This window comes from Crocodylus porosus, unplaced genomic scaffold (genome assembly GCF_001723895.1).
Source record: "Crocodylus porosus isolate Cpor-Errol unplaced genomic scaffold, CroPor_comp1, whole genome shotgun sequence".
In the NCBI taxonomy this organism is placed as follows: domain Eukaryota; kingdom Metazoa; phylum Chordata; order Crocodylia; family Crocodylidae; genus Crocodylus; species Crocodylus porosus.
In genome coordinates, this window is record NW_017728947.1 from 34606304 (window position 1) to 34632725 (window position 26422).

Here is a 26422-nt window from a genome sequence, read left to right on the forward strand (position 1 = left end):
GCCGGGGCCGGAGCCGGAGCCGCAGGCCGAGTCGCTCAAGCAGCCGGAGCGGAAGCTGTGCGCGGAGCACGGGCAGGAGCTGAGCCTGTACTGCCAGGAGCACGAGGCCATCATCTGCGTGCTCTGCGCGCTGCGCGGCGCCCACCAGCACCACGCGCTAGTCACGCTGGATGAGGCGTACCGCGCCGCGCGGGTGAGCGCCCCCTCAGCAGACAGGCAGGGTTGGCCGCCGCGCCGCAGTCACTGCTGCTCTGTTTTTCTTTCAATCTGAGCCGCCTCATGGAAGGGGGTGAGAAGCTGCCCTTCCCCCCTTCTGGATCTTCCGTTTCTGTTGGCCGGAAGTCATCCAGCTGCCATCCGGCCCCAGCGCAGGGCGGGGTCGGGGGGAGTTCTGCCTAGGTACAGCGGTGGCGAAGGGAACTCGTGGTCGCACGTTTGAATTGGATAGCGGTTGGACTAGGTGACCTGTGGAGGCCCCTTCCAGCCCTGCTTCTTCACGATTCAGTGATTGGTGGGCATCTGAAACGGATCAAAAAGCCCAGAGTGGGTCTTTTGTTTGTGTTTATGGCAGTTGGAAAGATGGATTTAAAAGCTTGAGAAGGCAAGCCAGGCCTGCAAGGTTTGGCAGTCATATTGTTATTGGGTCAGATCCACCGTTGGCTCACAGCCCCTTTGTGCAGGCGTAAGGGTCACAGGGCACTTTTACACATGCTCAGTTGCGGGGAGGGGTGCTTTAATTAGAGTGGTTCTGGGAGCCACTGTAATTAAAGCATTGCTGCATCTCCTGCATCGGCATCCCTGTGCTTAAAAATGGCAGCAGGAATGCTTGAACTACAGCTTATTTGACAATGTGTAGTTCAAGCACCACTCCCCCCCACCATTTTTAAGCATAGGGGTGCTGATACACGGGATGCAGGAGGCTGCTGGGGCTCAGCAATTGCCGCACTCCAGCAGACTCGGTTACTTGAGTCTGCTTCGCCATGCTGGAATTCCAGCGCATCAGAGCAGCCTCAGCACCTGTGTTATAGGTGCCCACAGTGTCCTGTGGAACAGCCAAATCTCGGGGAGCCAGCCAGTGGTGTGGCAAGTCTTGGTCATCAGAGACTTCCGTGCACTGCAGCACTTACTGCTGAGTCTCTTCAGAGGTGCGATAGTGGAAAATGAAGGACAGGATAATCCTCACAACAGCAGTCGCTTGTATCAAGGACTAAAATGGACCTAGCACCCATGAATAAGCAGGAGGAAGGGATTTAAGCCACCTCCCCTCCATACTCGTGCCAGTGCCTAGAATTATTCCTTGATAGCAATCTAAAAAGGCTTGGGCATCCTGGGTTTAAGTTTCCTCTTCCACAGGCCTCATACTGGGCCCATCTGTTGATATCAAAAGATGGAGTGCTGATGCACATCAGCTGGAACCACGTGGAAAAAGACCTCTCTGTCTGCTTTTTTTGTGCATTAAAGCCATAACTATATTCCCTGTTGTATATCATTTGTAAGAAACAAATTGTAGACCAGTCTACTTCTGATACCGTTGGACTGGAGGAACATCACTGTGATTTTCTGAAAGCTGTGTGTCTTGCTGTTTTAAGTACAATAACATAGAACCTGCCCTTAGGTACTACATTTTACATCAGAATGGACTGCTGGCAACAGATTTCTAAGGAGTGAAGGGTGGATATTATAAGGTGATCACTAAAAACTAGATGGCCCTGAGTGCAACCATGTGATTAGGATTCTTAGTGGGCAGAGTAGTACAAAAAGAATCAAGTTCAGATCCCAACTCCTTCCTAAGTTTTATGGAGTTTAGTTATGGCATTTTCATGTGGTTGTATCAGGAGACTGCCTTTTCGAAGCATGATCCTTGTTGCAAGCTTTAGTCTCAGTGTAATCTTTCATTAAAATATTAGGCAAATTTATCTTTCAGTGTGTTCACACCTATCCTCCAAAAAAGCAGAGGCATAGTTCTTGGTGTCTGGATTTTCAGTAAACTTAGGGGAAGCTTTCCTATATATGGTTAAGTGCATAGCTTCTGGATTGAAAAGAGGCTAGGCATATATTTGGAGTATGTGTTTATCTGAACTTGGTGCCCTTTGAGTACACAGCCCTGTGCTAGTAGCAGCCCTAAAAGTGACTAGCTGCACACTATTTCAAAGCTACTATAATAGTTCCATAACTGCTAATAAAGGAAAATGTGGGGACATAGTCCGTTTCCAGGGCTGTTATGAGACAGCTCTGTAAGCAGCACTTATTAAGTACACAGCCCCTTCACTGTTGCAGTATTAGCAGACCTGGAACTGGATAGCTTCCTCATTTTTGAATTTTTTCTAGTCACTCTCAAGATTGCTAATAGATAGGAGCAGCCATGAAGCTGACTCTAGTGTCTCATTTTTTCAAGGCATGTAATAGCAGCCCTTTGACACCTGTTTCCCATTCCCTTCAGTTAAAATGCCATGTGTATAGTTAGGAAGCAGATAGCAAGGCTAAAGGGTGCTATTCACTCGAGCTGCTTGTGCATTTAATATATATGCAGATAACTGGAATTTGTTACAAGATGAGAACAAATTGGGACTGTGTTATACAGTACACTGGCGTACATATCTAGTATGCAGATAAACTGAATACATGGGTCTCTGATATACCATTGCCCTGATTTAAACTGTTCTGTTAGAGTACTTTTTATTTGGAAACCAAGTAGGCTTGATATTAGAAATAGTGCTTCTTTTATTGAGTGTCCATTGAAGTTGGCTGCAAGTCTGCCATTAGCCTTAATAAAAGGATTGGGTCCATATTTTCTTGTAGTATTTCTGATAGCTGTATGTGATAGAGGCCGCTCCATCTTGTATTAAAGCTAATTTATATAATTTCCTTTGCCTTTTACCTGTTGTCCAGAATAGATCCAGGCAGAATAATTTGCAAATGGGATGTTGTAGCTAAGCACTGTGATGATTATTAGTATTTACCTTTAGCTTAAACCTTGCATACTGTAGGGAAATTTTCAATCATGGCTACTGCCAGTTGAGCTTCACCAGAGCTAGAAGTGGCATTTGTAGTGCAACAGATAGTCCCTGTTTTGACCATTGTGCCATTCAAACCAGATCTGACCTAGACTGGTTAGAAAATAGGGTTTTTAAAATGAATATACCTGTTTCTTGGTTTGAGCTAGTGCTCATGCTTCTTTAGCTGAACTGATGCCACCCAAACTTTACTATAGAGATCCTTATGTCTGGCACTGCAGCCTCAAGAAACAGTTGGCTAAACCAAGTTTAGTTTTTCTGTTCTTTGGGCATTAGGGCCAGCTGCAGGAACATGTATGGGCTAGCCTCACTAAGCCGTCGTCGCCATATGTTTCTCTACCTTTTCCTATTAAACAGCATATATATTTCTGTTTAGGGAGTGGAAAAACTATGGGGAGAAAAGCAAGAGAGAAGACAAAAATAGAGAAGGAGGTGGAGAAAAAAATAAATTGGAGAGCGGGGAGCTGGGTGTAGGAAATTAAAAAAAAACTGGGCTGGGTCACTGGCATTTGAGGATGTGGTGAAATGTGCCTCTAATCAATTGCAGACAATAATATTTTCACTGCAGTTGGAGACAATATAAGGAAATTTTGAAGCAAGATGTTCCCTGAGCAAGTGGCTGTCCTCATAACAATGTTGGATTTCTTTGGTGTAATGGTCTGTCATCCTGTTGCCCTCTCCTAACTTAAGGCTGTTTGCTCTGTTTCTATGTGGTAGTGATGCAATGTACCCTGCGCTATATACTGGGATATTCTTGTATATTCCAATAGCCTGCAACTGCAGTATACCCTGGCAACCCAAGACACAGCTGGTAAGTCTAATTTTAGGCCTCCCTTCCAGCATTGATGGTTGTTTTCCTGAGATCCCAGGAAAAGTGCTTCTCTGTCTAAGAAACTGTGGGAGGTTTGCAAAGCCATGGTGTTAATTTTTTAAATACCGAAATAGTCAGTGGAAAAAAAATAGGAGTCTGTTCATTACTAGAAGCCATTTATCTGTTTGCTTTCTTGACAATAGTCTTATTTGTTCCTTAGCAGCCCAAAAGGCTAGCAAAGAGACTTCTCACTCTTTCTTCCTCCTGCTCTTTGACTGTTCTTTACCATAAACGTCTCTGGGATCAGAGAGACTGGATCAATGATCCAAGAGGTAATAAGCTATTAATCCTTCAGCCTCTGTGGTACATCTATCCCTTAACAGTAATGACTGAAAATTGTTACCATCAGATGGCTGCCCAATGACTGGCCTTGTGGGATTTGACTTTGGTCTTAGTTCATCTCTCCATGGCTGTATCCTGAAAGCTGCTAACACAAGTGAGCTCCCTGGTGGTAGTTTCAGCTGCTAGGGGTGATCAGGACTGGGGCAGTATGGGGAAAACTTGCCTGCTCTCTTTGCTTTGCCTGTTTCATTTCTTAAATGAACACTAAGGCTCAGCTTAGGAAAGGCATTCGATGTCTAATTCTCATAGACTTCTCATTCAAAAGGAAGGAGCCTTTGGCATGGTGGGCTGGTGCTTGGGACCCTGCCACAGTTGTGGGCCAGCTGTCCCCTCTGCAGTCCCTCAGCCCTCCTTGCTCTGTGGCCTTCTGTGCTCCCTTAATGCATTCTCTGATTACTGAACACTGCCAAAAAGTTCAGACTTGAACTAAAGCCTGACTGCTTAGGATCTCTTATCTAAAACCAGGGGTGAGATTCTCATTCCTGCTCCAGCCCCTTTGTGTTGGCTAAAAAAGTTGAGTGGTGTGACAAGGGCTCTCTAAAAAAAACCCTGTCTCTGAAGGGACAGTATTCCCTGAAGAGATGGTCCTGTGCAAACAGCCAAAAAGCTCCTTAGTTTTCTTTAATAAGCCCTTGTTATGTAGGGGGGTATTCTGAGGGTGGGTCTGGGGAGGTGAGATAGGGACAAACCTGCTATTTACTGAGATCCTGGAGAGTATTATGATGCAGAGCAAAGTCCAGGCCACAGGCCCCCAGGGAAGCCTAATTTTATGGGGGTGGGGGGGAGCCTGCAGAGCAGCCTGGGAACATCAGAATGCACCCTCTTTTTTTCCCCTTGGTTAGCACAGAATTTCCCTCCTTGTTTGTGCATTTTTTTGGGTTGAAATATTCTTTGTCACAAAGGTCACAGAATGAAATAACTGAAGATGCTTTATATTTAATAAAATCTAATTGTGATGCTCCTATTCCCATCACAGATGATGGGTATGTACTTTCATTTTCTCAGAGCATTCTCTTTCTTAAAATTGCAAGTTCTTCTTCTTTGTCATGCTTCCTATTGACATCCTGCTAGGAACTCCACAGCAAACTGCACCTGCTGTATAAGTAGGGGCCCTCTCTTGCAAGGTCCTGAGTGTTCAATGCTGAATGAAATCAATAGGAAGTGCAGGTGCTTTCTACTTTGCAGGATGAGGCTTCATTTTTGTGCAATTGTAGGCCAGCCATACCACGGAGATAATTGATACATTTCAGTGAGGTGGCTGGAGGGATAAGATTGGGTAGTATTTGTTCAAACTTCAAATTGCTGGCTGCACTTCTGTATCTCCAGTGGAGATGCTTTAATGAGTAACAAACATTTTTAGCATTAGTTTGGCTCATGCTGTTTTTCGAATGTGTGCACAAACTTAACTCATTCCTGTAAGAACATGCCATTTATAACAGATGAAAGGATATCTGTAAATTAGAAGATGAGGAGAATAGATACATACCCATGAAGGCACTAATACCTCCTTGACAGATCACAAGAGCCAGGCTTGTATGGCTCTCACAAACCACACTCTAGTAACCTTATTAAAAATAATGTAAATAACATTCCATTGAGTGGAAGAGTCTCATGGCAAGTGAAGCAAAAGATACAGGGTACATACCCTAAGATTTCAGACCTGGATCAGAATCTGTGGGACTACATGATAGATGCAGGTTATACTAAAAGTTTCACTCAAAAAGCAGTCTACACAAAAATCTTTCTGATTCTGCATTCAGTGTCTGCAAGTGTCTCTTGAGACCTGGGGGGAAAAAAACCCTCGTATTTTTCTGTCTCCATCAGTTATTATGGGGAGGTGTTAATGGACCACTGGGATGCCAGTTGGCTTGTCAAAGTCATTTTGCCTTCTGTCTTGTGTTTAGCTAATCCCTCAGGACACTTCTGATGTCTTGTGGAAAATACTGTCTGGAAGCAATCATGTTTAAGTACCTCATTTTAAGAGTTCCATATGCCTCCCTCAGAATCCTAATCCTGAACTTATTATGTCACAATTGATAGCTGAGAAAACAGTTGTGTTGTATTCTCCCTTTTGGACAACACCTAGAAGCTCTGCTGACTGACACACTAGTTAGCCTCGAAGTGAAGAATAAATATTGGAAGCAGGTGAAATTTTTCGTGCAGCATTCCTTTTTGATGCAGCTATCCCAGTGGTGTGGAGGAAGGGAGGAGGAAAGAAAGTAAGTTAGCAGAAACTTCCTGACGTAGAGGAGTATCTTTTGGTTACAGGACACACTGTGATACATGTTTGGGGCTATTCAAGGAAACCCCTCAGCAGTGAAAGTACCTGAAAAGGTCCTTGAATGGGGATAGTTTAGGGGTGATCTTGTGGACAACTGTGTTCCTGGAGGAATTTGGTTTAAAGCTTCATAAGGCAAAAACTCCATTGTGCTGCCATACCTTGTGAAGAAGCAAAGTTTGCTTATTTAATTTTAAATATGTGGTTTCTTTTATAAGGCCAACTGTTTAGTTGGGAGGGATGTTGGTGTCCTTTGGAAGGGACTCATCTATTTTTCTGTCTTGCTTTCCCTCTTTTGGATGGTTCTGTATCAGCATGATCAAAGTTCATGAGGTCTGGACTATGTCTGTGGATTGGCAAGATTGGGATTATGGTTAGCCCCCTGCATGGAATCAGTCTTGCCCTCGGTGATGTTTGTGCCACAGTGTGGCCTGTCTCCAATATCGGGTTCTTCTCTGCAGGGTTAGCCACGCAGGGGTGGGACTAACTGCATGGGGGTGCCAAACTCAGCTGACCTCATGGACTGGGCAAGTGGCATGGGATCAGTCTGCAGGCTAGATCATACTCACAGGCTGGCCCTGCATGTGAGACCCAGCATATGTCTTGGAGCAGCCAGTGTGAATGCTGTGATTGGCATGGTCCTACTTTGGTCCCCCTGTGACACTGCTGGATCTGATGAGAAGCAAATGCTTGCTGGAGGGTCAGCAGTGGCCTGCAGGTCAACTCTGAGATGCACGAGCAGCGCTGGGGCCAGATGATAGGACTCGGTAGGCCATATCTTTGATGTCCCTGATCTAGAGCCCTGAGTGCCGGGATGGAGAGGGAGTGGCACTGGTGTTGCTTCTCCTGCCCTCTTGACAGACCAAAGGAGTTGTTAGAACAGAGTAATTCCTGCTTTTCCAATTGGCTACAGGTTCTGTCAGTAGGTGTTACTGGCTCCTGATAGTAGACAGTGTTGTGTCTGTCTCTTGGATCTGAAGCCCATCTGTGTTTTTGTGTTTGGTAATATGGGCCCTCTGGCCAGTGGTCCTAAAGAAGACACAAGATGGCTGCTGAGTAGCAGTGGCGGGTGGAATTCAGAGAAATAAAAATGATTCCAGGTCCAAGAAAATACCACCTAACTGAGCATCCTGAAGCCATTCCAGCACTTATACTGGGATTGTGGTTGGCCTCTTCCCAAGAGCATAAAGAGAGCTTCTTGCATCCTTTATATGCAATGGATAGGGAAAATCAGGTTGTCCAATCTCAGGACAGGTTGACTGTCCCCACATCAGATCCATTGTTTTATGCCTCCTCTTAGGGGGTCCTGTATTGCTGTAGTTTCTTCTCTTCAGCTTACATATGTGAGCGCGTGTGCATGCACATATATTGCATCTTACATAAACTTTCTTTTAGATCTCATCAGGACCTTTTACAATGTACCAGTTTTTGGGTCACTTTTTTGACACTGTTTATTGCATACCCAATTTTCCAAAACCATTCAGTGGTTTTGTATTCCAAGAACTACCCAGTTTAATATAGTCTGAGTAATGTTCTCCTGTTCATCTTTTTCTGTAGAATGCAAGTGAGTTATGGGTTGTGGAAAACCAGCTGCCCATATCCTGCAAGCTTGAAGTTTAGCTACATTTCTTGCTAGGCACATCCTGGCATTTCAAAAGCTCTACTTAGTTTAGCACTGCCTCAGACACTTATATTTTGTCTGCATAAGCATAACTGATCTGATAAGCATCTACACAATACACTTTAAAACACATTTTAGTATACATATCTCTTAATCATAATTGTTATCAGCAGTGAATCTTTTAAAAGCCATTTTATTAAATGCTATAGATAAGTATGACAAGCATCTTGGAATGAGCCTCCTTCAGACTCGATAAACTCTTATATTTATCATTAGGCTCTTATCTGTTGAATAAGAAGTGTAACTTATTTTTTCCCAGAGAACAGTTGAAGCAAAGGAAATGACTATTACAGGGGTTCCATAAGTGCTTAGCACTTCACTTTACTTTTTTCTCCTAAAGTATGAACCCTTGATTGCGTCCCTAATTAGTTCTTTCCTTTTTTAATCTTTTTCTCTGTTCTCTTTTTATAAATGGAACTATAAAAAGTGCCAGATTAAATTATCAGGCCACAAGTGCACACTCCGGAAAATAAATGTAATGAGGTTCCCGGCTGCCCCCTCCCTGCATAACCTCTGTAAGCGTCCTATCCTGAAAACTGCTGAGTGCCTCCTGCAAGTTGTTGAGCCATTAGCTTTAGTGATGGTTGAGGCCAGTGAACACTTTGCAGGATTAGGCCTTAATTCAGTGAACATGAATGCAGTTGAGCCAAGAGACAAAGCAACAAATGAGTCAGCCTGTGCAATTGCATATAATTTTCATTCCAATAGTTCTCCCAGTTTTCTTGGCGGCTGTTTTCCTTCCCCCCCCCCTTTTCTTTTCTTTCTTTTGAGTCTTCTGCCTGAGCAAAAGCAGTCTTGCAAGAGTGGGCAAATGTATTCATGGGTTCACTGCACCTTGCCCATTAGAATTAGCTGAAAAATTGCTGCCTCTTTTTGTCTTGTGAAAATCTTTGTTGTGCTTGGTGGAGTTAAAATGAGTGACCTCTGTCCTCTCTTTCTTATAGAATAGAGAACCCGTTGACCTGAAGGTGGCCATGCTGGAGATGGTGGAAAGGTTAAAATTCAGGTGCACAGACCCTAAAGTAAGTTACTGAAATGATTACTTGTTTGCATGCTGGCCATCTCCTGCCTTTCATCCTTCTTGATCTAAATGCATTTTATTGTTAATGTCTATTTGAATATTCAGATCTAATTAAGGCTGCATACACACATTAAAATAATTTGGGAGAATTCTCCCAGATTTGTTCTCCTGGTAGAGAAACTTACCCAGAGCCACATTTACAGACATTGAAGTGCTGAGGCCCTGAAGAACAGAGTGTTTGCAATGTCTGCTGATACTGTGAAGCCGGGGGGAACTCTGTGCACACATCTCGGCATGCTCTGCAGGCTTCTTTACTCAGCCTGGCAACAAATGGCAGCAGTGCATACAGTAGTCCTGATTGGCTGACCAAGACTGCCTGTGGTCAGCCTGTGTTTCTGTGCAGCACAATATGAAGATTGCGAAGGGGGTCATGTTCTGCTCCTCAGAGTCCAGCAAGTGATAGACTGACTCCCTTGGAAGTTTGTGTTCTCTCTTCAGAGACAGAGAGATATATATACATATATAGACATTTGGTCTCCCAGGAGAAACACCTGGGTGTGATTTAACCCTGGTTGTTCCTATCTTATTTTGTTCTGGAGCAGCCGTTTTTACTCTAGGTGAAAAAGCCTGAGCACAGTTGTGATCTCCTCTGGGAGAGCAGTGACTCTCCCAAGAGAAACTGAACATCTGTATAAGGCCTCAATTCATCAGTCAAAATGTAGAACACACTAATATGCCTAGTTGTAAGTCCTACTTCTTCTCCCTCTATTTTGTTACTTTTAAGCATACAATTGTTAATTGTTTTTCCTGAACTGCAAACACATGTATTGTTAATTTTTCCTTACAGCAGTGTTTGCCTTAGAGGCCCACATTCATGTAAAAAAGGATGAAAATAGCTCGTGAAACATCCAGTGCAAGCTATACTGTAGCTAAAGAGAACCAGAGAAGTGTGTCCTATCGGGAAAATAAGGCACTGGTCTTACTTTCATCCAAGTGGTGGTTCAGAATAACTAAAAGCATTTTGGAGACTGTGTTAAGAGGCCAAATGACAAGGAGACTAGTTGAGAGACGTAAAGATTACAGTGTTCCTGGAGGACTGTCTTTGAAAGGGGAGGGACAGTATAACATCTCAAGTACTTCCTTCCCAAATCTACACTAGAATAAAAACTGCAAACTGCAATAATCCAGTAGATTTTGCTTGCATTTTAGTTATTTTCATGCTTTTCCATTGGACAGAAATCTTTATCTGTTCAATTACATTTCAATCAGTTTATTCCCATGTTGGCTTGTACAATGTTCTGGCTTATTATATGATCTGAAACCAGAAGAACAAAGCCAAAGATCTGCTAATAAAATAATGCAGAGATTGAGCAGTATGTGGAAAAAGATTTCTTCTCACAACAGGCAGTTTATCATAATGTTTCAAATTATGAAACATTTTTGTAATCTAGCAAATGATTATATGGCTTTTTGTTTCAAATTAATAAGCACATTTCACTTCTTTGAGGCATACTTAATGTGTTTCTTGTCAGTAACTGCCATGTTCATTCATAGAGCAGCATATTAGAAAGGGAGGGAATGAATGAGCAAGCAAACTGATGTGTTACAGGTAGTATTTTCTGTTCGTTATTTGTAAGCACATGGTCAAGTGTAAGGGCACAGCGGGGTATAAAATGGGATTGTACAGCAGTTATCATTCTTTATTTATTTACCAGTGATTTTTTTAAGTGTTGACCAAAAAAACACGTGAAGAGATTTACAGTTTGGTGTTAATATTATATTTGGGAGTTATGCTTCCTGTTCCATTTTGGTTTTGTTTCTTTTTGTTGCTTTTCATTTCTTTTCTTATTAGCATATTCATCCTATGATTTTGTTGGTAGGGAGAGAGGAGGACTATGCAAATAACAGGAGTTTATCATACCTGTTAGCATGACAAAAATAGTAATGGAAATGCCAGATGATGCTGTGGTGCTTCATCTGAGGGCCAAGTAGTGAGAAGTTAGGAGGGGAAGCCAAAAACTGGAAGGAATACTGTTGAACAATCTTGTGAGAGATAGGAAGGAGGTTTTTAATTCCCCAATGTGTATATACTTCAGCAGGGTTTTTTTACTGTGATGGTTCGGAGAAGAAACTGCCCAAGGTCTTAAGGAACAATGTTAAAGGAAAGCAGATTTAAGCCAAGTATTGGGGAAGAATTTCAAAGCAGTGAAATCTGTTAGATAATGTAAGAACCTCTCAAGGGAAGCCCCATTACTTTGTTCATGGAAAATAAAGCATAGTCTCAAAATAGCAAGAATTTAGTGGCCAGGGTTGATTGATTAGATGATCCAGTAGGTCTTTCCTCATCTTTAAACCTATGCAGTCTTGTTCCCCTGCAGTTTCCTGACAATCTCTGTGTTTCCCTTCAGATTCTGATCATTTATTAGTACTACAACAGTTTACAAAGTGTGTTTGTATGAAACAGCAAGAAGAAATCTGTGTCTGTGGGCATCTAGATGCTGAATGCTCCACACTTGTTCATACACTAGAACTAAAATATTTGCTATCCTAACATTCATATTAATTGAGCTTTCTTGCGATAGTTGACAGCTTTCCTCTACCCTGGCCCATATCTCTGTTTCCTTTTCTAGCAGATTGCTTTGTGACTGAAGGGTGTTTTTTCCTGCTTTCTGTGCTGTAATCTTCTTGGAACATCTGCCTGAACCAGAAACAAATGGCAGTTCATTCTCTGGATGCTGCGTCCTTGCCTGAATGCTCTGGCCTAGAAATCCTCCGGCACTTTGTTCCTATAGCTTTTTTCCCTCTAGCACCAGAAGACTTGATTAATCCAAATGTTGAAGTCCCGCAGGCATTGTAGTTATTTTTAGCATTAGTGCTCTGCAAAGGGTGGATGAAGATTTATGATTTCATCTAATATAAATCTAGCAGCCCTTCCCTGCTAAGACTTGGATGGATTCCAACAACTTCTCCCCACCATCTCTCCACCCTCTTTTTAAATATCCTTTTATTTCTTTAATTAAAAGAGGTCACAAGGACCAGTAATTCCTCCAAGGTCCTGAGGACAGTGGATAGTATAGGTATAATATATATTTTAAGGTACAGCATGCTAAGATTTTTTGCTTTCATTTGTAAGTTTCAGGGTTATAAATTAGTTCCTGAAAATACCCTTTCATTTCACATGTTGGTGTGATATCTTGAATGGAAGTAGAACAAGAGGGGTGGAGTGGAGAGGGAACTTGGTTAGGTTACTGATGAGTACATTCCTGGTAGTTCAGCTGAAATCTTAAGAGTCTGTTACTCAACCTGTATCCCATTCTTCTATCTCCTTGCTGAAGATAATTTTTTAATGCCTGGCTCCTGATGATGCAGGCCTTTATTCTGAAGTATTTAAGGACCAAAGAAGACATTTGGTGAGAAGCCTTTGGAATCCATTTGGTCTGTGACAGCCCAAGTTTGTTCTCCTTCAGGCCTACCATTACTCCCCTCTTTGTGGTAATGAAGTTGATTCATTTTTGGTGTGATTATTGGATCTGCTCTTTGATAACCAATTTAATACACTTGTGTATAATTGGAATAAGTGTTTTTCTCTTGTACCATCAAAAAAATCCAAACATATTTATAGGTGGCCTAGACTGAATTAACATAAAATAGGAGGGCACAGGCAAAAGTTTTGTTGCCCCACATGCTCCCAGCAATTCCCTGTCTAAACTGCATTCCTGTACCTTGCCACTCTTTGGAAAATGAGGGAAACCCCCATCTGGTAATTTGGGAGTCCTGCTCCTGCCTGGGCTCCACATATCAAAAGACTAACCCTGTAACTACAGACTCTAAACCTATATTCTGCTCTTGTAGTATACCTTAGAATCATAGAAAGATAGGAGTGGAAGGGATCTCAGGAGGTCCCAATGTTAGTCCAACCCCCTGCTCAAAGTGGGATTATCTTTCATGTTTGCAAACCATTCCAAAGAAATTGTTTGTGTAACCTGCAGTTAAAACTTCAGAGCTACAGAGTGTCCACGGGCATGCTAGGTAATCTGTTCCAGTGCTTAACCATCCTGCTCATATCTTGAGCTGCTACAGACAAGAGTTCAACATAATCCCAATAGATTAGTACATACAGGCACAGAATGATGTCTGTAACTTATGAGTTATTAAGCATCCTTAACTCATGCTGTGGTTAATGAGAGCCAAGGGTGCCTCTCAACTGCCAGGATCAGACAGCTAGGAAAACTGGGAGCCCTCTAAATTATCTTGCTTTTCTGAAAACAAACTTTCTCTTTTGAGTATTTTACCTTAAAATCCAGACAGTCGTCTGATTTTGCATGAGTACCCTGATCATTGTATAGTTTCATTGTATAAATACAAAAGTAACAAATGCAACAGTCCCTGGATTAAAAAAATTCTTTCTCTTTTATACAGAATTTAGTTTTTACTAAACTGGCTGACAGGGTAGTTGTATTAAAATGACAGCTGGTATGAGCCTGTGTTGGGATTTTGTGTATATCTGTACATTCCCTGTACAAAGAGGAAGTCAGTGCAGTGAAGCAATTAACTAGACTTTAAACTCCAGTTGGCAGCCTTTCTGGAGCCAGCTTGGAAAAAAGGCAACAACAGTCCACGACTTGTCTAAAAAGTGAAACAGTTGCAAGATTCTTAGACGGTGGAGGAAGATGCAGAACAAGGCAGGAAGAAGAGAAGATTAATTGATCTTTAATCATCATTTTTCCTTAAATGTGAAATATTCTGTATAATAAATAATCTGCTTCATTAGTATTAGCAGGAAAACACGTTAAGCAGCTCAATACAAATTTAAAAAATCACCCTACTTAAGGTTTTTTTCTTTGTCCTCCTTTTGCTCTAAGCTTTAGCAAGTAGTCTCCAGTAGCATTTTTCTGGCAACTAGCTGTTTGGGCATATGAATTGCAGATTATGAGGCAAATGCTATTTTGACAAGCAGAGTGGAGCTGTCAGACACTTTTTCCCTATAGGCGACTACACTTCATATTTCCAACGCCAGATGATATTTGACATTTAATTTAGGAGTCTCTGTGCCTACATATAAAACTTTACTATGATAATAGTGATAAAGCTGCTGAGTGTTATTTGACAGTCTTTTCTTCCCCTTCCTAGTTCTTTCCCCTGTTTAGTTTGGGCTGAGTGTCTAGCATGTCTTAAGCAAAGGGGCATAACCCTGAATTTCTTTATGAATTGAGGGAAACTCTTTTAGATAATGATCAAGCACTGAATCTCATTTCAGCTCTGGGATCACTCACTGTCTTACTTATTATGTGTCAAGAAGAACTTACAGAAAGGAGAAAGAAGTCGGGTAGAGAATAGCAGCAGGATGGAGAAGGGTCTTGTTGGTAGTCATCCAATTACTAATCTTCCTGACAAGTAACACAAATTGTATTGATCTGTAATAAAATTCCCACAGAGAAAATGGCTCTAATAATATTGACAATGCTATGTTACTGTGGACAGAAATAACTGGATTTTTAAAATGCTTTTGGCATTGCTGTGACTTCGTAAGATTTTGCAGGCAAAATAAAGTCAAACCAATTCAGTCTTTTTTTTTTTAGATGGATGACCTCCCAGGAAGGGGATTTATGACTGAGTAAGAAGAGTATTTTTTCCCTTTGGTCAGTGTAGAAATCAGGCCTTACCACAGTGGATGGAAAGGTGCTATTGCTGAATGTGCTCATTCTCAACGGAGATGCAAAATGAGTCTAATTGCCACAGGTGGTTAAATATAGCAAAAAACAAAGCTGGTAATGCTGATACTAGCTAAGTATCCAATGTTATGTCACTTTTTTTGTATACCAGTGTAACTACCCTCTAGCACTTCTGTTGAATAGCATGTTCTTCTGTCTCTCTCCAATAATAATTATCTTGGATGCTAATGTACCTTAGCATCTGAGCATCTCATGATTGTTAATATACTCACCTTCATAGCACCATATGTCATAAGCAGCACTGCCATCTCCATTTTACAGATGGGGAAATGAAGCACAAGGAGAGACAAAGAACTTGCCTGCTGTCACATAGGGAGTCTAGGGGAACTGAACTTGATTTCCTGAGTTCAGACTTAGTGCCCTAGCTATTTGCTTTCCTTTCCGATTGTCCTTTTCTTTATTTTACATCTTCCTGAGCCCTACACTTTTAGTAATCTGCTCTGTTTCATTGGTGAATGAAAAGGGACCTCTGGGCCCAGTCTTGCTACCAATGGAGGCTGTGGAAATTTCTCAACAGACTTCTTTGGAAGGGGTGTTGGGCCCTTGGTTTGTAAAACTCTTGGGAAGGAAAGTTTGTTTGGAATCCAAGGATGGTGTATGGCACGGTAAGCCTGAAAGTGGCGCGATCAATTGTGACTGGTATCCATGACCTTTATCAAACACTTGGAGAAATTGGATATGCGATCAGGGATCAGAAATGTGGCATGTGTTGTCTGAACAGCACATTAGCTGTGTAACCGATCGGCATGAAACAGTTGAGTCCCTAGTTAACATGCTGTTTCTGGAAAGCTTTATTCAAGACGTACAGTGTAGCTTTGTTTCAAGGAATTATTTTTTTCAGTTCAAATGAAGAGTCCCTGGGCAGCACTTTTCTGAGTGCTTAGGGCTGAGGCAGCTTTTATGGTGACATACGTGTGGTTTGGCCAAGAGTACACTCTTAAAGGGATGGGCTTATTTCTTTGATCTGTCCTTGTGCTGCTGCATTTTCACTGAGAACTCTTCTAGAGTCCGTTTAATCCTGAATTTACTAAGCAAGGAAAATGTAACAATTGGAGCTGATGATATAACGCTTTCCCTTGCAGGTTGCAGGTGGGGCTCCATTTGGAAATTCACTAGGTAGATTGCCCTTTCACTCTGTAATCCAGGAGGAATTGGGTTTAATTCTTCTGATCAGCTCTGGCTTAATTTACATTGGATTTCCTCTTCTGTCCTCCACTGTTAAAATCTCCCACACTAGAGCTACCATTGGTGCAGTTTCATTTGTGTTAGCGGCCAGGCCCTCACCCCGCTTCTGGATTGGAGTTGGGCCATGTTCTACCCCTCATTGGACTGGGTTAAGGCCTAGCCACACCCCATTTCTTCCTGCAGAGTCGGTTTGAGTTGGGCCATACTCCCTTATCTCCCCACAGGCCAGGTTGGGCCTTAATCATGTCCCCTTCTCTGGGGCATAACCTCTTCCCTCTGTGGGGCTGGATTGGGACCTGGACACACCCATTCACCTCCTTCCCCCCCACCCCCGGGGTCAGGTTACTCCCCCTTCCCTCTCCACAGGCTTGGGTCAAGCTTCTTTCCCATGTGGGGCTGCATTGTGGCCAGCCTGCCAGATGGTGCCCTTCCAACTGCCAGTTCAGGAACACCAGTTGGGCAAGAAGTTTGGGCCAACAATAACGTGTTAGCTGGATGTCCATAATGTGTATCTGCTTGGCTTTGTTCTGAGCAGTTGCTGTTCATTAACCTCCATTTACACTGACCTCAAACTTTGGACACATAGCCATCAAAGCCAAACACAATGTACTAATGCAATGCTGAGCTATTTTCAGAGCCATCATTTTTAATGGGGCTAAATTGCATTGTAAACAGATGAACTGAGATGTCTTGTGAATGACTGTTCTTGAAATTGCTTGGATTGGTTTGAATTATGAGTGGAGGCTGCAATTTTAATTGGAGGGGAGTTAATGGCCTTTTGTCTGACAGGTTTTTAGCACAGGAACTGAATGTCTGTTAGTTGAGGCCACTGCTATAGGCCTATAGAAGGTAGAGCAGGGTGGCATCTTTGGGACTAACTGGCTCAGAGGTATGAGCTTTCGGAAGACAGCCTTCTTTGTTAGGTGCTATGAATGGACTTGGAGAAGGAATGGGTATAAAATGGAGACTTATTTAAATATAAAGGAAAGGATGGGAAAATGGGCATTGCTAAAAGAAACAAAAGGATTAGAGTGGTCAGTAGGGATAAATGAGGCAGTAAACTTGTCAAAGGACCTAGGAAAAACATCTGGAGTTTCAAAGCTAGTGCAGTTACCCACAGTCCAGTGTGGGTCAACATTTTTGGCAACATGGTACAAATTAAGACCCACACCCTCTGCAAGTACTACTCAAGTCCCCTTTCTGTGTCTGACCTGCTTCTCTGCTTTCATCTCTGCCCATTCTGCAGCTGTGCTCCCTGCTTCCTCCCTGATCTGCTGTATGCCACAGAGAGGCTGCCTGTGTCACTTATGGCACACATGCCACAGATTGGCTACATCCAAGGTTGCCTTGAGATGTTTGTCATTTTCTGAGAGGGGCTGGAGGCCATTTAATGATGTATTCAAAGTGTTCAAACTGTAGGTGGCAACTAGAGGAATTCTGTTGCCCTTATCACGTGGTTGGTATTATAGCAGGTCTGAGTTTGGCTGTTAATTTGAGTGGCTCTGGTTTGAAGAGTTCATTTTAAGTGTAGGAATCCCTATTTCAGATCCCTCCAGTATGCATCCCAGTCAGTGGGATCAGAGCAGATGCAGTTCTAACTTGGTTGTAGATGATGGATCTAATGGTGTGCTTAGTATGAACATTGGTGGCATAGAGGTAGCTGCAGCAGTCATTTATGTATGTTTTATCGGAAGATACTGTCCCCCTATACAGCATCTTATGCCAATGTCTGCATATCGTATAAAACAAGGGAGAATAAGGCCTTAGGAGCCTGAAGGTAGGAGCTCCCTCTTTGCCACAGACTTGATTTGACTCTGGGTTAGTTACTTGTTGCTGTTTGCAGTTTTACTGTACTGCTGGTGTTTATACCCTGGCATTTAGAGTAGTCTTCGTGGCATTCTTGTAATTGCTCCTGCAGTTGCTTTGCTCTGTCTCCTTTAATCCCAATTGTTTTATTTCAGGTTCTGTGACTTGATTGCAGTTCCTGTCACTTCTGTGTCTTGAGTTTTCTGTGTTAAAATGTGTCATGCACACTGTCTCACAGATCAATAGAAATGCTATCAAGTTGACTCTACGGCCTTACTCTGCAGGCTGAAATGCATTAAATAACACATCAAAGTCTTCAAAGAACATATTGGTGCTAATTCAGTACTCAGAAGTTAGGAAAGGCAAGATTTATAGTTGTTTAATTTTTCCTTCTTGTCATCTGCCCAGAACATTCCAGGGGTGTTTGCAAATGGAGCAGTCCAGTGATGCTCAACGTTTGGCCCTGCAGACCAGATGAGTAATGTGGGGCAGGCTTGTGGGTTGGATCCAGTCCCACATGCCAGGATTGGGCCTTGGGGTCTGCCATCTTCCCCTTCTGGGCCAGTGCTTCCTCCATGCCCTGGAATCAGGTACCCAATCCAGCACGCAGGGTCTGGAGCCCCCCACAGGTCCAGACATTTGGCAGGAGGGGAGCCCTGCAGTAAAGTAATCTATATTTCTAAAGTAATCTATAATTTCATGATCACATGCTCTCATACTGCACATGTGTATGAGGACGAAATCGAGTTACCTTCTCTTCCATCTTTTTCACCCCTAAAGAAAGATCCTGAATTTTCTGTACATAAAATGACTTAACTGCAGGTACCTGATTAGAAGATGTGCAGTAGGTACCACTGCCTTGTCATTTGAACAAGCAGTGGGATCTGGTTGGCTACTCAACCTTGTTCCTTCCTTCTGTCTGTCCCCATTGTAGAGAGGTGAAGAGAGAAGCTGATTAGGGGATTATGTTGAGATTGCGAATTCACTTGAAACAAGGCCCTTATGCTAGCCAGTTTTTGGAAGAAATGTGTGTAGAGAGTATTTCTAGTGCTCAGATCCAGCTCTCTAATTAGATTTCTCAAAACAACAACAAAATATGCCACCCCCATAACACCCTGCAAGGCAACCAGATAAATTCAGTAAGAACAAATGCAGAAATTCTCATTCTTTTCTTATGAATTTCAAAACCCTGATGTGCCCTCACTACAGGGCCTGCTGCTACTGTGTTGGCTGGGATAGGGCAGACTCAAAGGTGCCATCCTCTCCCACTAGGTTTTTTCTTCTTTCTTTTCAGAATGCTGACCATTCAAATGAACACCGGAGATGATGCCTGTACCTTGATTTTTATTATTAGATCTGTACTTTATATTCTAGCTTCATTTCAATCCTCCCCTCGTAAGGTGAGGCACAGAATGGCTTCCTTTATACCTGGCAGGAAGTCTGGCTAATAGGATGAATGTTTCTGAAGTAGGTGAAGCATTTCGGCTTTATGTTTGTGCTGCTTCCTGCCCTTGACCCTGGAGAGTTTTTGCTGGAGGATGCCCCATGAATATTTTTTCCAGAAGACCTTCCAGCATATGTTTTTATCATTTTCTGACAATGCTAATTAAAAGTAAAAGTATTGCATGTCCAGTTACTGGCTGGTAACAGCCCTGCTTGTGATCGGGGGTTAGGTGTTGCCAGTTTAAAGAATTATACCTGTGAGAGTGTTGTGTCTTGATCTCAGTTCTTTTTTTTTTTTTAACTGTAATATCGGCAAATTTCGTAGTGCCACCTTTTAGGGGTGCCTGATACTTTCAATTACTTTCCACCCAGGTTTTGGTTGTTCAGGACTCTATCAGATTTTTCTATGCTAGAAGTATGTCACATCTTTGGAAATGCCAGTGATTTAGAGACTAAAATTCCTCCCCCCCTTATTTTGTTCTTAGCAGCCACATTTTTTAAATTCTGGGCTCACTATGTTTGTTACTTCTACTGCTGACCAGCCTGCCTGCGCATCAGTGCCACAGATGAAAAGAACTTGCTTCATCTCACAGCTGTTAAAATTAACCAAATTGTGCATGTGCTATCCCCAGAGAGTAGCGGAGCATTCTCCAGCTCAAGGATGCAAGGATAAAGTACAACTTCTCTGTAATTGCTGCTTTAGCTTAAGTTGAGACTAGGGCCTGGCATTGAGAGCAGAGAGACTGCCTTCTTTGTGTCTTCAGTAATCCATCAATATTGCAGGTAAAGTACGAAGCATAAAAGGGACAAGAATCAGGCCAGGAAGAGAAAGGAGTGGATTGGAGTAAGGGGCCACATGGGACTAAGAGGGGGAGAAAATAACTGAGTTGGAAGGGATTGTAAGCTGGGGTGGGTAGACAGGTAGATATAGTTGAACTAGGAAACTGGGCCTGGAAACTGGTAATGGATGAGAAACCAGGGAGGGGGAGACTGAAAGTTATCTTAAGAGAAAAGATAGGGACAGGATGAGGTGAGGATAACCAGAGGCTGGGGCAGGTGAAGAAAGGGAGCAGATGAACTATGAGGGGGAGACCTGGACCGGAAAATGGATTGAATGAGGAGTCAGGACCTAGTAACAAGGTTTATAGGGCAAGCAGTTTGGGGTACAATGGGTAGGCAAGGAGAATGAAATGGGGATTAAGGACTTAGGGGTGGAGAAGAGATGGGCTGCAAACAGAAGTCACCTTTGTGCTGCTATAAAAATGTTTATGGTAGCACAGAGTCCATGCAGACAGAAGGCTATTCCACAAATGCCCCAAACTGTGGCTGGGACCTAGTTGGTAGTAACAGTTTTTTGCTACTTTCTTGCAATGGACATCTGTTCATTTATGGTGGGACAGCACAGGCAGCTCAAAACTGGGAATCACTATTAAAGACCTTTTAATTAAAAGAGATAAAACCAAAAGAAGCATTATAACATAGCCTTTAATAACAGGATTGCATCCTTTTTTTTTGGCTTGGGCAACTGCCTTATTCAGTGCGCAGAGCAGATCTGCTTTGGTGATGAACCTGTGCTGTGTAGTGAGAGAGAAGCCGTAGGCAAGGCCCCTGCCTCACTTGATTCTGAAGGTGGTGGGATTGCAGAGAAAAAGCATGATCTCATAGTCAGGGCAGCCGAATGCTGCTTTGGCTAATTGGGTTGTTTATGACTCTTCAAAAATCAGTTGGATTTAGGAAGGCTGTGTTCTCTCCCACCCAGTTCATCAGCACCTGAAGTAATACATTAATTCTGACATTCAGCTATTTTTTTTCCTATTCTCAAATTATGTGTACTTCATAGATGATCACTAACACCATCTTGTTCTGTAAGTGGGAAAGGGATCTTACTATGGCACACCCATCCATCCATGCTGTGCATTCACTCTCCCTGTTACAACACCTATACCTGTTAGTCTGCATGGCTTTTGCATAGGCATGACCTTACCTTACAGATTCTGCTTCATTTAAGTGCATTTACGTAAATGTGGAAATAAGATCACAGTTTAGTTTTCCTGAAGTCTGACCATATTCTTGCTGCTGTGCAAGACACAGATAAAGACAGTCTGTCCCCTGAGGAGCATGGACTACCCCTCTGAGATAAGGTCATGCTCCTTTTGACTGTGACTTTACCTGGATTGAGGTTTTTGCATGAAATAAATGCAGCATGTGATTGAATTACTGTAGTTCACTCTTTGTTGGACAGTCCATGAAAGTAACTCCCAGTTTTAGCTAGGGATCCCATGGCTGCCTGTGTACTGAGCAGTGTTTCACACAGAGCACGGTAACACCGTTGTCCATCATAGACTGCCCTGGCTTTCAGTCACTTTCCATGGATAAAGCATGGTATTGGGGTCTTCAACAAAGAAAAATTGTTGGGTTTTTTTTGCAATTTAAATGCAGGATCTCTAAGATCTCCTCACTCTGTGCTAGAAAAAACTGATTGCATGTTCACTACTGGTGTGTGCAGTGGTAAGGGACATGCATGTGGATGTACTCTTGTCACTGCATCATTTAATTGCAGCCTATCCACCTTTGTTAACATCAGTGAAGCAGTGTGTGCTGTAAATTATGATTTCAGGTTTGCTAGTGCAGATGCAGTCTCTTCAAACTTCAACTTGGCATTTAAATTTAGCCAGGATGCATGAGCATGAGAACCTCATTTTACTTTAAAGTCTGAGGAAAAGAGCAGAAGGAGCTCTGATGATGCAGGTTTTGGGACTGTTGACCAGTCATGTGGTAAGATCTGAGAGAGGAAGAATGGGTTGTGGTGGAGGCACTGGAATAGGAATCCAGACATTTGTATTTGTTGTGCATCAGTCTTTAAACGTGACCTTCATTAAATCACCTAGGACCAGTTTTTCCAGATAGCTAGGTACCAAGAGGCTCTAACAGGATCACTTACAGTTAGGTGCTGAGTGAATGTGACAAATCTAACAAGCTGAGATCATTGGAAAAACATTTTTAATACCTAAATGGGAGCTGAAGTTCTAATCTTTCTTTTTCTTTGTTTCCAATCTGTAAGATAAGGAGAATACTTCTTTTGGTTTTGTCTCTTTTAATTAAAATGTCTTTAATAGTGATTCCCAAATTAGGGATCACAACCCCATGTGGGATCATGAATGCTATGGAAGTTCTTTTGGAAGGCTCAGGTGTGAACTGCGAATAAAAACACAAGCCTACTAGAAATGAGGTTGTGGGTCTGGAAAGATTGGAAGCCACCTGGGACAGATTTCTTATTGGTAGTAAGACTTTGTGCAACACTTACTACATGTGAGGCCAGAATCTCATCATACAAATTAAAGGACATTAGTATTATTATTTGATTACTATAACTTGGTGTTACAATAGAAACCCTATTATTTGGGGAAAATCATGGGAGTTGGGTTGCTGAAGGGGACGGGGTCACGAAAAAAACTATGTTGGTAGCCGACCAGACCCAGTTGACAAGGATCTACGCACCGGGTGGAAATAAGGGAGATGCAAGTGGCCACCATGCTTAAAAGGCAGACAGCGATGGACAGGACCTTGCCCTCAGGGTACTTGGGGAGAGAAAGGAGTCCATGGTGGATGACAGACAGAAAGGAAACACGTAAACCTGAGAGACCACGATTCAACAGCCGACTGGTGAGCGGTAGAGTACTTACCCAAGGGGTCGCAGGGAGCAAGGGCAGCTGAAGACAGTTCCAGGGACCCTGGAAAGAAAACATTAGAGAAGGAAATTAGGGTGAGGGGATCACGGGGAAACTCTGAGGTGGTGAGGGAACTGCATCCCTGTTAAAGGACAACAAGCACAGCTCTGTGGGATGATGAGGAAACTGCGTCCCTATTAATAAGCAATAAGTGTGGCTCATTAAGACTTTGTAACAATTACTCAATAAACAGAACACATTGTTAAATTCTATCCTGGTGGTCAGCGGCATCTCACCTCACTTGGGGAATAACCCATATCATTTCTCCCATTTCAAGTCATGGCAGGTAGCAGGTGAGGTTAGGGAGATGCATCCACCCTTCCCCACACACACAGCTGCCCACAAACCCCATACCCACCCACAAAAAAAAAAAACCAAACAAACAACTTTTATATATTGTGGATGGGAGAATAAGGAGCTCTTTTTATTGATTTAGGTGACATGTATATGGCCTTTGTATGTGAATATGGCATCCAAAGTCCACAAGAGATGCTTTTTATATGGTTTTTAAATAAATTGAAATAATAATATATATTTTTTTTTTTTGTTAAAGTGCAAAAATATATAGAGAAACTGTGCCATATTCTGAAGGTTTTGCAGGGTGTCCTATTTAGGAAGTGTGAATTTATGCATTAAATTTCAGACTCTTACTCAGAGGAAAGTGAATGTTCATCAGGATTAACAGAATCCTCTGCATGAAAAGTGTTAAAATTGGTTGTCAGGATAACAAATGTGTTCCTGTTGTTCTCTGTTTTGAGAGTCATTCTAGCATCTTGATATTCCTTTAAAAATGCATATTATTATTGTACATGTGTTAAGACCCTTTACAGACAAAGGTTGAGTTGCAAATAAGGATTTTGGTGGGTTTAAGATCCTGGTCCAAAACTACAATATAAAAACCACAACCACACCATAGCTGTTTGACCCTGGAGGTGTCTAATTTATAAGGCATTTCCCTTTTTTACACTAAACTTCCATAGTCACCTACAGTTTTGCATCTGTGCATTCCTGAAAAGTTCTGTTGGGACCCAGAAAGTAGGTACCACTGTGCTTTGTCCTATGAGAGGTCCAGTACAATAGGCTTCCCATCCCCAAAGCCCACCCAGAACATGCAGACAGGACTGGGCCTCTAACAAAGCACAAGCATTTCTTCTTTTTCACAGTGCAGGCAGTGAGGAGATGATGGTATAGATACTGCTACCCTACTTTATGTAACAGCTGAGTTACTAAAACACTTGCTGAAGAGCAGAAGTCCCAGGTTCAATGCCTTCCTCAGCTTCAGACGTCTTCCATATCTCTCATGTGCCAGAGAGTGCTCCCACTGAAGCCAGGTCTCTTGGCAGCCATAACTGCAAGATTCCTTTGATCAGAAAGAGTGTAAGAGGAGTTGGTGAGACTGAAGCATGGTGAGGAGGGCCCACACGTGGAAAGGGACCTATACTGTGGTGTTTATTCATTTTTTGCATTTGAACCATTAAGTAAAATACAGAAACAGAGCTGAGCGCAAAGGCCACAAGCCAGGATTTTCTCCTCCCACCAAACAACAAATCATATTGCTTACACTTTCTCTCTTACTTTCATCTTGGAATCTTGATTCCTTTCTGCTTAGTGAAACTGCTTCAACATGAGGGAAGAATGTGAATTGCAGTCCTCTTGGACTGAAGAGGGCTTTGAACTTAGGTTTCTTGCTCTTAGACAAATGTCCTCACCCCCAAACTACTATGTGAAAGTCAAGCACCATCTCCATAGTTTCTTTAAATAAGAGTAACTCTCCCTTTTTGTGTGTAAGAGGTGTAGGTACCTAGGCCAGGATTCCTACAGTGGCCCAGGCATCTAAATTAGGCTTTGCAATACATGACTTATAGATTCTGAAGTCCTTTATTGGCTTTAACCCAAATACCCTGACTCTAATCTCACCTGCATCATTGATCTAAGTGGAACTGTTCCTGATTTGCACCTGAGCAAGGTCAGGTTCTGACCTATCCTCACTCAAGGGTATGCCAAAATGCACTTTGAGTTAGTGTTGGTGAAGGCTTGACTGCTACTTCCCCTGCTGCATCTGTTCTGCAGATATGAAATAATAAGTTGGTATCTAGAGCTCTGAGTCATACACCCTTCTGCAAAGGGATGTTATCTAAATAATATAAAATGCTGCTCTGTCATTCCACAGCGAGTAGCTTGATCTATTCATCATCTGTGGTGTGTGGTAGTCAAGTAAATTCGGTGCCAGAACTTTCTTTGCTCAGTTGATTATATATAAATTAGGGAGAGTGTGAGGGAGGGAGAGGCTTCGTCATAAAAGATGTGCTGAAATTCATGAGCAGAAGGAACCTATGGTGGTAGTTTCAGTTTTTTAATGTGGGCCGATTCTTCATATGGTACCTAGATTCCCAAGAATTTCAGGGAGTGCATGCAGTAAACAGGGGTGTCAAATATTTGTTCCATGAAGCCTCTCTCTCTGGCCTGCTGGGCTACTGGAATCTAGAGAGCATGGCTTGCCACCTGAGCTGCTACCAGTCTCCCATTGCACCCCTAGACCCACTGCCAGACCCTTGTCCCTGAAGCTCTTCCATTGCTATTGGACCTGCTGCTGCTGCCTCTGGACCCACTGCTGTAGTGGCTACAGTGGCTGCCCCCATTCTGTGGTCTAGATCCAGCCCGGGGCCCCAGGTGAGTTTGACACATGTTGAAAAATAACTGACATATGCTTGCCTATATCACTTTGCTAACAAGGATCCAATGAACCCAATACTTATTTTGCAGAACAAAGTGCTGTAAGTCATAACGAAGAGTCCAGATTGTTTTGTTTGTTAAAACTTGGAGTCTTTATCCTATGGCTGTATGATTGAAGACTTCAATCTACCAAGAGTACATGTCAATTTTAAACCTTCCAAGTTAAAATCAAATTAGCTTAATGAAATTACTTTTTCTGTTTTTAGCCTAATCTTTGGTAATTGAGATAATGTCAACTTCTTAGGTTCTTATCTTGTAATTGATCTTGTCACTTTTATTAAGTACCTCCAGTTTTGTCTCACCATGCCTCTCTATCCATAAATCGATTGTCCTATCTTAATCCCTGTAGTCTTTTTTTGTTTTCCTGAACTCCAGTTTAATTATAGACAACCCATAAGAATTCTACATTTATGCTGCTGGGCTCAAAACATAGATTCAGGAATAACCTGGGACTTAAGAGGATTATAAAAAAAGCTTGTGCCCAAATGGCAGCAAATTGGTATAGCTATCTTCCTTTCTACTTGGAAAATGACCTCCTATAAGGAGAGGGAGGTCAGGAATTCACTTGAGGAAAGTGAATTGTGAACT

The 26422-nt window shown here is 42.4% G+C and overlaps 1 protein-coding gene across 1 annotated transcript in view; it reads left to right on the plus strand.

The window, feature by feature from the left end:
* Positions 1 to 4: 4 nt before the first annotated feature.
* Positions 5 to 26422, plus strand: part of TRIM44 (tripartite motif containing 44) — a gene marked incomplete at its 5' end in the record, with an annotated part of 94740 nt that continues 68322 nt past the window's right edge. Inside the window, 2 exons of the mRNA XM_019551023.1 lie at positions 5 to 193; positions 9131 to 9208. Of these exons, the coding sequence (XP_019406568.1) occupies positions 5 to 193; positions 9131 to 9208 (267 nt within the window). The remainder of the gene's footprint in view (positions 194 to 9130; positions 9209 to 26422) is intronic.